The sequence below is a fragment of the Arachis hypogaea genome, chromosome 13 (genome assembly GCF_003086295.3).
Source record: "Arachis hypogaea cultivar Tifrunner chromosome 13, arahy.Tifrunner.gnm2.J5K5, whole genome shotgun sequence".
Classification (NCBI taxonomy): domain Eukaryota; kingdom Viridiplantae; phylum Streptophyta; class Magnoliopsida; order Fabales; family Fabaceae; genus Arachis; species Arachis hypogaea.
In genome coordinates, this window is record NC_092048.1 from 143,739,197 (window position 1) to 143,753,113 (window position 13,917).

At 30.0% G+C, this 13,917-nt stretch overlaps 1 protein-coding gene across 1 annotated transcript; it reads left to right on the top strand.

Moving 5' to 3' along the window:
- The first annotated feature begins 230 nt into the window (after window positions 1-230).
- On the top strand, window positions 231-581 carry LOC112771746 (glutaredoxin-C9-like). Its single transcript, XM_072210963.1, has one exon. The coding sequence runs from the start codon at window positions 231-233 to the stop codon at window positions 579-581; it is 351 nt and encodes a 116-aa protein (XP_072067064.1).
- Window positions 582-13,917: the final 13,336 nt, after the last annotated feature.

Consider the following 13,917-nt stretch of genomic DNA (forward strand, 5'->3'; position numbering starts at 1 on the left):
AAGGGAATGAATATGGGTAGCATGGTAATCAAGTCTGAAATTTGATGAGGTCATGATTCGGTTACGCAGTCTTGTACAAAAGACGCGTGACCCTCTTTATCTAACAAAATCAAATCAATCTCATTCCTTTATTCCATCTTCTCACATACATATATACACCCCCTAAGCCCAGCCCCCTCACATTTCAATCTCAAAACCCTAGATTAAGTATGCAGGTAATGAAATCGGCAATGCAAGTGGAGGCTTCAGCTTCGGCTTCGGTGAAGGCCTTTGAGATGGTGCAACAGCTGGCATCCAGCAACGCCGTCGTGGTTTTCAGCTGCAGCGACTGCTGCATGTCCACGGTGGTGAAGCGCCTCCTCTTTAGCCTAGGAGTGGGCCCCACCATCGTGGAGCTGGACGAGCATGCCTCCGGTCAGGCCATGGAGGCCGCCCTCTACCAGCTCTCCGGCACGCTCCAGCCTGTCCTCGCCGTGTTCGTGGGCGGCAAGTTCCTTGGCGGTGTCCAGACTCTGATGGCGTCGCACATCAATGGCAGCCTAATTCCTCTCCTCAAGGAAGCCGGAGCTCTCTGGCTTTAACTTTAATTATCACTGTATCAATGCAACCTAACTAGCTAGCTTCTAATCTATCTGTGCTTATATGTAATTAGAGGGTTTTTCAATTTCTAGGTTCCAATCCTATATATGAACACAGATGCATATCATCAATATTAGTAATTAAAATCAGTTCGTTTCTCTCGCCTAATTAAAATACAAATAATAAAGAGCCTTTATTCATTCTTGCTTCTTCTTCCATCGGTCTGTAGTCTGTTATCTTCTCAGGGAAAGGCTGCAGCGTGACCTCATGGCATGTGTCAAAACAATGTACTATATATTATTCTAACTTGACCATTTGTGTCTCATTTTCCAATTAATAATATATAACGAATCAAAATTGAGAATTTAAATTATTATGGAAGAAAATTTTAAAAAATTTACTAATTATTAGTTAAAACAAGTTAATTTTCACAATTTTTTTTCTCTAATCCAGCAACCAAAGGATGCTTCATTCAAACTTAAAATAAACAACTAAAAGAAACTTCATATATAATGAATTAGCACAAGATTTGGTCACGCTAAAGGTAGTGCTTGTGCTGACAGGGACAGTCTTCCCAGAAATCTGAGGTAATGATTCGATCGGTCTTTATTATTGAGCAAAATTTGTTCGTTTGTTGTACGGAAGATGAAGGCATGGCATGAGCATGAGGCTACGTTGGTAGGGTTTTAGCTTTTGCAAGATCCCTATCTTGGAATTCAGCACACAGACAGAGTAGTTACGTTCTTCAAGCCGACAACTCCACATCATATTCTCAAATCATCGCCGTCCTCTCTCTAAATTACTTATTTTTGGTAAGTTAACAACGCTAGTAATATTATAGGTAAAAATTCAGGTACAGGCGACTTCACATGAATTTGATATCTGATATCTAAGAGCTGTTAGATAAAAATTTAGTCAAATCAGTCAAATCATCTAACGGCTCCCAAATATCAACTTTACGTGAAGTCGACTGTACATAAATTTCTACCAATATTATAATATAATCCTCCATTTTAGTAAATAAACTTCATTAATTATGTTAATCACTGTACACTCTTCAATAATCTCATGTTCGAATTTTACGTAAGAAAACAAAAGAAATCTGTTTAAAAAAACGGTCATAGCAACTTAAAAAGTAAAGAAATGTAAAGAGTAGTAAGAGAAAAAGAGGGAAAATGCTATTTGATTTTTTGCAGAAAGCAATGGAGACAGAGTCTGGTGTGCAGTAGAGTAGGAGAAAATGATTACCGATTGTATATTGTGTTCCCTATTATTCCTTATCGGATCGTATTGTGAAATCATCACTAGTACAGTAGTAGTTATGATGGGAAGGCAGACTGAGAGATGTATGTGTAATTTGACCCAAAGGACATGATAACTGCATGTGTATGACTACCACCGTACCATCACCGTGCATCAATATCTTTATTTCACTCTAATCACTTGTTTCCTCTCATTTGAGAAACTTACAAACTGGTACTACTTATTTTATTATCTTTTAGTAATTATAAGGGAATAATAATCTAGAATTATATTTTTTATTACTTTATTTACATATTAATTAGCTACCTAATACATACACATAAAAAAATAACTAACTATTTAAGAGATAATAACAAATTATTTAAAATAGTCTAAAATTATTTTATTTTATATTTTTAATTATTATAAATAACTAAATATTTTTAAATATAATAAATATATAATTATAAATTTTAAAATAAAATAAAAAATTATCAAAATTTATTTATTTTTATTATTATTTTTAGCTATTAATTAAATTTTTTTAATTTGATAATCCAACAATATACTTAACGTGCACTATTTCTTTAATATGATGCCCCTATTTCTTTAATATATTGAAGGTTTAAATAGACATGACCAAATCAAACAAATTAAACATATATAGAGCCGAATTATAATTAGACCAGACAATTCTGATGAAAAAAGAAAAGCAAATCAAACCTCTTGCTATTTTTGTTGATGACGAAAATTGACCTTAACAGTGAATTAATCTAATGTGAGATAATTACACAACCTCTGGGTGTGCAAAGCACTAATAACACATTATATTATATTTTCCAGGCATTCATAGATCTATACAACAAAAAGTAAGATACAAAAGAAAAGAAAGAGCATCCTCTTTGGCATAATCTGTTAATCTGTAGATCCCTCTTCAAAGATTGGTTCCAACTACGGAAACCCTAAAGAGCAATTTTGAGGTGTGATGACCGCTGCGGGTGTAACCTCTCCACAGTAGCGTTGGATGCTTCTCACTTCCTTAACCATTTTCCTAAGCATTTTTTGCACTAACAATAAACATAATAGCCAAAGCCTTAGATTTCCTTGATTCTCTTTATGTGATCAAAGAAACTCAACCTTATATCAAAATGAAAAGATGATAAAATCGTTGGGTGTTAGCTGAAAAGGGTTTAGAATTAGTTCCAAAGCTTCAAATGGCGCCCTATGGCATAAGAAGAATTTGGAAAATGCATGAAGCATATATAGTATATATAATATTTGGTTAAGGAGCGAAAAAAGGAGATTGTGTTGATTATATTTTATATCAAGACATTTTATACAAATTCTAAAAGAACGCTGTAAAATAGCAAATGTAATTGCACACAATGTCCTGCGAAACGTTCTAGAATTATTGGAAAGTTTGTGGTCTACATGGTTTTTGTTAGTTTGCAACAATAGAGGTAGTTTAGATCAGAGAGATGCAAGTGTTCTGCCTGCAAAAACTTAGGAGATTATATTTCTTGATCAACAACAAGAAAAGACACTTCTATATCTGAACTTATTTGTTTATCGTTTGAAGTCCCAAAATATTGTGGATTTTTTTATTTAATTTTTTTATTTATTTATGATTTTTTATTTAAAAATAATATTTTTTGTTAAAATATTTTTAAAAATTAAAATAAAAAAATAATGGATCAGCCGATTTAATATACTAAATTAGTCATAAACTGTTTGAGTTAAAAAAATTATGAAAATTATGAGTAATAAATAAAGTGAATTTAAATGGATAATTTATTTAACCCATAAATTTAATTAAATGAGTCGAACTTAAATGGATCGGACTAACTCGTTTAATAATTTTATATATGAAAGATTAACTAAAATTAAAATTAAATTATAAATAGCTGCTAACTTAATTATTCAGACGAGACTCAAAGTTTAACATACAGACTATGCATGGAAGTACAAATAAATCACTAAATATTTTTGTGACTAAATAAATTATTACTAGATATTGAGGGACGTGGATTACGTTAGTAAATATGCAGTTATCTTTATATGTCAAAAATTTATAAATTATTTAATATATTTAACTAAATTATTATCTAACACTTCTCAATTATCGATTGAAAAAATATAGGAAGTCAATAAAATATTTGTATAATGTGTACAATGAAGGTTTAGGAATGTCTGATTCAGTATTAGAAATATAATCATTAGTGTTACTTTTTTTCAGATGAAACTTTTAAGATGAGTAGTATATCATAACATACAATAGAGCTTTAGATTCGAAAGATCAAGAGTTCGATTCTTGGTGAACTCTAAATTAGCTTATCCTTCTAGACCATTGTGAATATTGTACAAATATTTCATTGACTCGCAGGACTCTTATCCATTTTATATAAAGATAACTCTATGTGAATTTTTACCTAATAAATTAGAACCCTAATTTTGACCATGGCATTGTATGCACACGGGTTGTTATTGTACATTAGGCTAATTAAGGCCCTTAAATTTCCATTGAACATACATGTTGCCGCCGCTTACGCTGAGAATATTGGTAATAGGGGTGGTCAAAACACCGAATAACTTTTCTCTTTTTCATCGTCTTCGTTATCTTCTTCTTCATATATTGTGTAATGTTATTTGGATTTGTATCTTGTGAAAAGTTGAGAGCAAGAAACGCGGGGCAAGTGCGCTAAAGGGTGATAAGATGGAAGTTTTGTTGTTGAATGAAGAAAGGGTTGTGAAAGGCATAACGATGATAGAATTGACCATACTTTAGAGTTTAGTCATTAAGAGAAGAATGATCTTCACACTTCACACCCTATCTATTAGGTGACATGGAATTATATATATATAACAATAATAACAATTACTTGTATGACGTACGTATATGTGAATTATCAAAATGGCCCCCTTCTTCTCCATCTTCTTTCCATGATGACATTTATGCCAATTAAACAATTCACCGTGTGTATATGCAAAGGGTGCACAAGTCTTCAAGTTTGAAAAATGATTACATTTAATGCAGGCAAGTATAGGTCGTGGCTCCCCAAATTTTTTAGAAAAAAATGTTTATAATTTTAAGTGTATAAAATTATTATATATTGTATAATTTTATCTTTTATTAAAAAATATAGAAAGTAATTATATATCTTATATAAATAATTAAATTATTAAATTCAAAAACAAATAATAATTTTTAAATTGAAAAAATATTATTGTTAATTTTTTATTAAATAATTTTTTAATTTTTAAATATTTAAAATTTTTTTAATATATTTTTTAATTTTTACCCCTATTATCATATAAAAATATTTTAATATTTATAATTACATCGATATCTAATTAGATGATAATTTTTTTTATATATTATAGTCAATGACGGATTCAGAAAATTTTGATAGTGGAGGCAAAATATATATAACATGATAATTTTTATAATAAAAATATTATACTTATATAAAAAATTAGCTATTAAGTTATCTACTATAAATTTGTATATAAACATATATATTATTTAACTTATTTTTAATATATGTTTTATATTTCAAGATTTATTTTATACAGTAATTATTTTTTATGTATACGTAACATAATTATCGGTATAATTATATTTTGTTATTATAAAATATGATTAGTGTTCAGAATATCTAATAACAAATTAAAAAACTAAAAAATAATAATTTAAATAATAACATATAATTTAAAATTTTATTTTTTCATATTTTATATTTTAAAAAGATTGAATAATTTTTTATCGATAATATAATCAAAATAAATATTAAAGAAGTTCATTCAATCAGTATAATCGTTATGAAAAAAATTAAAACTAATTTAAAAAAAAAACACCAATCTCATTTAAATTTAAAAATTTATCATTACAATGCACATCTAATATGAAGTTTTTAAATTGACTATCAAGTGTCAAAAGTTGAATAAAAAATTATTATGGAGTCAAATTTAATAATTTAATAAAAATAAATAAATATTATTATGATGTATTATCCAAAAAAATTCCAAATCATAGTAAAAACGTTTGCGCTCGCTACAATATAAGTAAATCCGTCCCTGTTTATAATACATCCATAAAAGTAAATTGTTTTAAACTTTATTTTTTTTTCATAATATTAAAATTATAACATATTAAATAAATTGATTAAAATAATTAATTTTATATATTTTATTTACAAATATATTTTAAATACATATATATAACAAAGTTATTAGAATACTTTATTTATATTATTTTATGGTATATTTTTTATATGATGTAAAGCATAAAAATATAATTTACTGTCACAATAACACTCAATAAACTAAACTAATTAAAAAATAGATCATATTTAGAGTAAATGACCTTTATAAACCAAAAGTAAACCAATTTTACATGTATTTTTCAAATCTAAAAATGTTATATGGATGTCTCATCGCATGTTTCTATGTAAATCAAATTTATTGAATTTGAATTAAGCTTCACAGTACTAAATCGAATCTACTTGAATTGATTCGAATTACTTGATTTGGGGTTCACAAGCACTAAATCGAATCGATGAGTTTCGATTTATATGGCCATTACTAAATTAAATCAAGAAGTTTCGATTTAGCCCCCTTAGTAAATCGAATAGATTAAATTCGATTTACAATGGGATGACATTGATTCGAATTTTGCCCATAACAAATCAAAACAAGCAGTTTTGATTTATCACCATACTAAATCGAATGTAATGGTTTCGATTTACAACCATTGAGAGTCTCTAGTAAATCGAAGCTAATGGAGTCGATTTACTTACATTAAGCCTATATATATAGAATTTAAATTCAGCAAAAAGCGCAGCACCAATAAATCCATGAAAGATAATTTGTAAAATGGCCCCGTTGAGCCCCGTATCACTTATAGAACCAATTCCAATAATTATGAAACCCATATGAGATACCAAAGAATAAGCTATTCTTTTCTTTAAATTACATTGACCAAGAGATGTTGAAGCTGCATAAATTATTTGAATTGAACTTAATAACATTAACCAGGACGGTTCTATTTCTATTCTATTAGTATTCTATTAGTATTAGTTTAGTATTAGATTAGTATTAGTTAGTGATTTCGACTCAGTGAGTTCTTTCTTTTGTGATGAACTGTTGGCACCCGTCCTAATTTTGTCTCTATTCTGTGGACCGAGGAGAAAGAGAGCTCAACGGCAAGAGGATTGTAACATGAGAGAAGCAAGGAGGTCAACCTCTTTCAAATATACAACATGGGTTCTGGCAATGCAATGTGGTTGGACTCTCATGTCGATCCGAACGAATTATCCTTTTCACGGAGGTAAATCTTTGCCCGCTAGGCAAGAGGATAGCAAGTTACAAATTCTATCTTTTTTTTTTTTTTATAGAGGATGTATTTTACTATAACATTCGAATTACAAATCAAAATTCTCCAACCCCACCACAAACAATCCTTTTGAAAAAATTTAGAAAGAAACCCCCACAAAATTTAAATCTGACACATGGAGGACGATCCAAATCGTATTTATCGATTAGATGGAGTCGCACATATTGCTAGTGATTGAAAATTTTTGTTTTCAACAGAATTTAGTTAGCCATGCTAGTAATATTAACATGATTCTTGTAGTAACTATTTACAGTCCTTAGTTATTAGAAAATTAATTTTTTTAATATAATTGCTGGTTAGAGATAGTAAGCTATCAGTTAGTTAGATTTTAAAAACTTGAAATGGTACTTAAAAATGATAGTTAGTATAGTAATTGTAGGCTCTGTTAGACTTTTAAGTTATTAATTTTATATTCAATGAGAAGTAGTTTAGGAATAGGATTCACTTTAACCCAACTGTTATAGTCATGATGCTAACTAAGTATTGTGATATATTTTATACATTAAAGAGATTTTTTTTTAGAATAGTCACGTAATTAAGTCCATTTAGTTTTAGCATTTTCTCTTTTATTTGAACGTATGAGATTATGTATTTGGATTAAGTTTTTTTTTTTTGGAATTAGGTCATGCATTATTTAGCGTTTTATTGTGGTTCTTCGGAACAATTTTTTATGGTTATTGTAAACGGTTTTTTTTATAAATTAGGGCTGCAATGTTTAGTGTTTGTAGAATTTTTTTAATCGAACACTGTTTTGTTATGGTTGTAAAAATTTTTTTTCTATCATTGTGCAGTCTCATGGATGTATCACCAGCATGAGATGACAATACTGTATTCCCTTGGATGACAGGATCGTGTCGTACTTGCAAATGACCTATTTGTACTATCTTGCAAGGCTAAACGAGACTTGGTTTAAATTGGACGAGCCACTAGTGAGCGCATTCGTGGAGAGATGGAGTCTGGAGACGCATACTTTTCACATGCTGTTCAGGGAGTGCATGATCACGTTGTAGGATGAAGTTTCCAGTTAGGGCTCCCGATCGATAGTCAATATTCAGCGGATGCCTCACGGACTTTAAGCGACATATCGAAGATGGCCGTTCGGCGTGCGCATGGTTCGAGGAGCTGTTGGGTGTTTTACCTCCCGCGAACTACATCGACAAGTTCACGGTGAAGTGCAGTTTGATGCAGGAGATATTTAGTGACCTTCCGCAAGGTGCAGACGATGAGATGGTTAGGAGGTATGTCCGGGCGTATATCATGATGCTCTTATCAATGCAGCTATTCGGTGGTGATAAGTTTGGTACACGTCTTCACATTCGTTGGCTACCCTACACAGCCAGGCTAAAAGACATGGGTCAATATAGTTGGGGGTCTGCTGCTTTATCATGGTTATACCGGTGCATGTGTCGTGTGTACAACAGGAATGTCGTCAAGTTAGCCGGTCCATTGTAGCTCATGCATTCATGGATCTTCTAGAGGTTCCTTGGTTTCTGACCTGATGGATTTGATGTCGTTCATTGGCGTCGAGGAACTTGCTTTTGGGTTATGTAACATGTTTTTAATAAGTTATCGGCTTATTTATGTCGTTGATAAAATGTTTCGATTTTCAGATGGTCAGGTTATCATCCAACGTTGAGTTTTGAGTCTCGCATTGGAGGTTTAGGATAGATTTACTTCATTCCGGAGATGTGAGTATTTAATTTAGGGTTTCAATATGTTTATCGCTAATGTTGTGTTGGCACTGTTTTCTGTCTATGATAACTAACGATATGTATTTCTGTTCATAGTTCTTGTGGATGCCATATAGTTTGTCTGATGTTTAGGTGGTGCACCCCCAAGATATTAGAGCCACGACATATGGCATCGTGGAGGACTGTGACAACATTAATATTTATCTATTTTGCTGTTATAGAGTGACATCAGGTGGATCAGGCGCTGCCGCAGCTTGGTGGAATACAACATCGACCCCGTGTCATACTGGATATCGATTTCTTGATGTCAAAGGATGACAGAGGTGGAGATAGGTCATTTCCTCATACGTTACACAGTTAGCATATTCATTAGGCTAACAGGGCGTATCATGTGTTACAGCTTGATGTTGTTCCAAATCCAAGACCTTCACATATGTACTTGGAGCTTGGAGTGGTGGCATGAGCACGACAGGAGATTCTTGTTGCCTGAGCTCCTCCTCGGTGACCCCAGGGTAGTTGCGATACCAGCCGAGGCAATGCAGCAAGGTCCTAGTCATGTTCCTGATATGGACCAAGTGCCTGATGTCCCGGATAGATGTCGTGTTGAGCGGAGACATCGTGTTGGAACACGTTCGAACTAGCGTGAGTGGAGGTGGCTCGACGATGCTATTGATGCATTGGAGCGGAGACGATGTCGTTGGATCCCCCCAAACCCTCCCTTCATTAAGCTCAATTCTGATGGCTCTATTACAACGAAGGGTCAGGTGATGACTTGCGGGTTTTATTAAGAGACCGTGAAAGCAAGTTTTTGGCTTGTTATAGTATAAATTTAGATAGTTGTACAGTAATTTTAGCAGAACTCTGAAGTATTCTGTTAAGGTTGGACTTAACTCTAAATCTTGGATATGCATAAATATTTATATAAAGGTGGATTCTAAAATAGCAGTAAGTCTCTGCCTTTAAGAAACTATCGAATTGCATTTTTTAGGAGCATTGATTTTGGCTATTAAATATCGTTGCAGTAGGCTAAGTAATTAGAACATCGTTCATGAGTTCTGAGAAATGAATGCTTGTGTGCAGATAGATTAACATAGCAAAGACATAAACTTCAATTGGAGTGTCATTTCTTTTTCTCTATTCTCTCGTGTATTTTTTTAAGTTTTTATGCAGACTTCATTATAACTGTTTTTTCTAAGATAATATCTATTTATTTATTTTTTTAATTTTATGCTCTATAAAAAAAGGTTAAAAATTATTAAATAATTTAATAAATTTGGTTAAATAAAAATAACTACACGTCGTTTTTATTTTTTTATTATCATACATGAGTAAGAAGTAAAAGTAGCTAGAAAGCACAAAGCAATACAGCACTTATCATTATAATATAAGCATGACATGGTTGAGCGCCATCGATGACCACCATGCATGTTTGAAGAAATAAAAAAAGAACAAAAATACATAAATAAATAAAGATAGCCAGCTCCATGGCGGCATACACTTGCTTTACAGCATAAATGCTGAGTTTGGCATTATTCCTTTTTGTTCCTCTTTTATTAGTCGTTATTCGTTATTTTCCACTCATGGCTGAATGCAACCGCTTCTATTTCTCTATTAATTGGTTTTAGGGCCTAATGAAGAAAATTACTTAAAGAAAAGAAAACATGAGTAGTCTTATTCCTCTCTTGTATGTATTATACGTACCCTCCCTAATACGGCATAAGTGATGTTTATATTATGGGGCTCATTTATTAATGATAGGTGAAGGGGGTCATTAAGTGCTAGCTTGCTGCATGACATATGGTGCAAATTGTTCAATTTTGTCTTCCATATATGGAATATGCTACTTACACTCTTTCTTAGAAGCTGCATGCATGTGCTGTTGTTTCTTCTTTTAATATATAAACATGTGATCTAATATGATGATGACAATGATGATAGATGACCATTGTTGAAAGTATTAGGAAATAGCTTGATCATCAGAATGGATTTGAAGGAAAATTCGACGACCTACCTAATAAGGAATCAGAGCATTATTCTTAATAATAGAATCGGTAGACTCATCAGTGAGTGAGTGAGAGGAGCAAACAATATTAGAGGGTGTTTATGGATCGGATCGGATTCGCATATCTACGATATTTATTCGAATTCGATCCGAGAATTGTGGATATCCAATCCGCAAGATTATCAAATCGCATTGTGAATTTTATGTTGGTATTCATATATCTGCAAATTCGTAAGAATAAATAAATAAATAAGTAAATATTTCTTTTATATTTTATTTTAATTAATATATCATACATGTTGTATGATTTTATTTTTATTATTTAAGAAAAGTACGTTTAATAATATTTTAAGAATAAACATGTTTAAAAGAATAGAAAAAATAATATTTTATTGATATTTTTTAAATAAAAATAAATTTTTTAAAATATTTATATATTTTGCGGATATATTTAAGATTCAATCTGATCTAATTCGGTCTCCAAATATGCAGATTAGATCGAATCCAAACTTAAATATCGTGGATATTGAATCCGATCCGATTCGCGTTAACCCTAAACAATATAGAAGCCAAATTAAAAAATGAATCAGCAAGTTTGGTGTTGTTTGGTGGCACGCACTAATTTTGACTAACTAAACTTCATTCCATGCCCTCTTATAACAAACAACGACTTGTAAAAGAATATTTTTCCATGGCAAAATCCAAACTGATTAAGGAAATAAATAAACCCATCGCCCCAGACTAGCAATTTTCTTTGATAATGGCTGATGATAAGCAAAAAGGTTCATAGTCAAAACAAGGGTAATATTATATGCAGGGGCGGAGTTAGAAGAAATATTAGAGGGGGCCAAAAATATTTACACACTAAAAAAAGACTAAAATAAAATTTTAAGGGGGGGCTAAACTGAAATTTACATATAATTTACATGTAAAAAATTAAAATTAGGGGGGGCGATTGCCCCCCTTTCTATGTATGTAGCTTCGCCCCTGATTATATGTTAGGTAAGTTTTTCATATTATTTTGTTTGGCTAACTAAAAGATAATTTTTTATATTTTTTATATCTCAAAGTTATAATAAAAATATTACGCATATATATATAAAAAATTTATTATTAAATTAATTATTATATATTCATATATAAATATATATTATTTAATTTATTTTTAATATATATTTATATTTTAATATATATTGATTTTTTTATATATATCTAATATAGTTAAACTTATAAATAAAAATATTATTTGTATACTAAAATAAATCACTATATATTTGTGTATAAATATATATTATTTAATTTAATTTTAATATATATTTTATATTTTAATACATATTTACACTAACTAATTTTAATATTCAACTAATATGGTTAACTTATAATATATAAACGACTGTGGAATTTTGCTCTTTACCGTAAATTTTCTGCTATATATAGTTTAATTCTGTTACCTTGTTAATTAGTATTTTATAGGAATGAATAATTCATAATATGTATTCAAAAAATAATTATTAAATTAATTATTTATATAGAATATATATTAAAAATATATAAAATATTTACTTATACATAAATATAAAATAATTAATTTAATAATTTTTTATATATTACATTTTTATTTAGAATTACTGAAAATTAACACATTTAGTAAAAAGGAAATTAAATAAAAAATTACTGGAAATTAACACATTTAGTAAAAAAGAAATAAGAAATTAACTAGTATTTACTCAAATATAAAGTAATAAAAAAATGTCGACACTCTAAAATTTGTGTTAAATAAACTAAAGGCAAATTAATGCTAAAACAAAACTGTGTATAAATTGAGCCAAAATTTTATCTATAAAAAAATAGAGTAAAGTCTTAAATAAATATTTAATGCTTTATATTTCGGACAGATTATTAATCCTTAAAAAAATTATTAATAAAATTTTTTAGAATAATAAATGTGGATAAGTTAGTTTAAATTAAGATCTTCTATTTTAATAGAGACTAATTTAAAGGTATTGTATTCACATGTGTTATTTTAGAAAATTTTATTGGTATTTTTCTTTTTTTAGGGGTTAATATATTCAAAGTGTACACTACAAAAAAAATGTTGAATATGTTGGATTTAATGTTAGAGGTTAACGGTAAATTTAGTGGCAGATTTGACAATAAATTCATCGGGTAAAAATATTACCGTCGAATTCGATTTTTCAACCGTAAATTTGCCGGTAATAATTGGAAAAAAAAATAAAAAATTGGCACAATTATTATCGTCAGATTTAGAGAGAGAAAAATTCGATGGTAAGGTAATTAAATGAAACACACCGTTTTGGTCACAAACTGTGCATTATCGGCAGATTTTTTCGACAGTAAGTCTACCGATAAAATTGACCGTAAATTCAAATTTACAAACTCTTCCTTTTTATTTTGCAACATCGTTAACTTCACTTTTCTCCCTTTTCTCTCTCACCACTATTTGCTGCTGTTTCGCCATCGCTTTCCACGACGACTCTAGCCATCGTCACCGTTGAAGAGCGTCCATCTGAAATTTGTTTCTCTCTCGCTGTCGCCTGTCTCTATCAGTTGTGATGCTATCCTTCTTCTTTTATTTAAGTGTGTCTTTTTCCTTTTCTTCATTTTTTGACATTATTATTGATATTTGTTAAATTCTAATCCTACACTTTTCTGTTCACTATTTTTATCATGTTAATAAGTTGTTTGATTTTTTTAGATTTTATTATGAATCAATTTGTAAATTAATGATAAAATTAAGATACGTTTTTTTACTTAAAAATGCAGATAATTAAATTGTTTATAGATGTGTAGCTTTGTGACTATTTTATGAAAATAACCAAAACTGTTTGAAAAATTTATTTTTCGAAATACCAAGTTCGAAAAAATATACTTAAAGACTGAAACTGTAAAGAACTTAATCCAAGTTACTGTAGTAAAAAATATATGATTTTTGTTACACTATTCTCTAACATCCTAGAAAATATTTAATCACTAGAGAATGCAACAACTAA

Excerpts from the sequence above, each read along its gene's own strand:
- LOC112771746 (XM_072210963.1), top strand. The coding sequence starts at position 231 with ATGCAAGTGGAGGCTTCAGCTTCGGCTTCGGTGAAGGCCTTTGAGATG.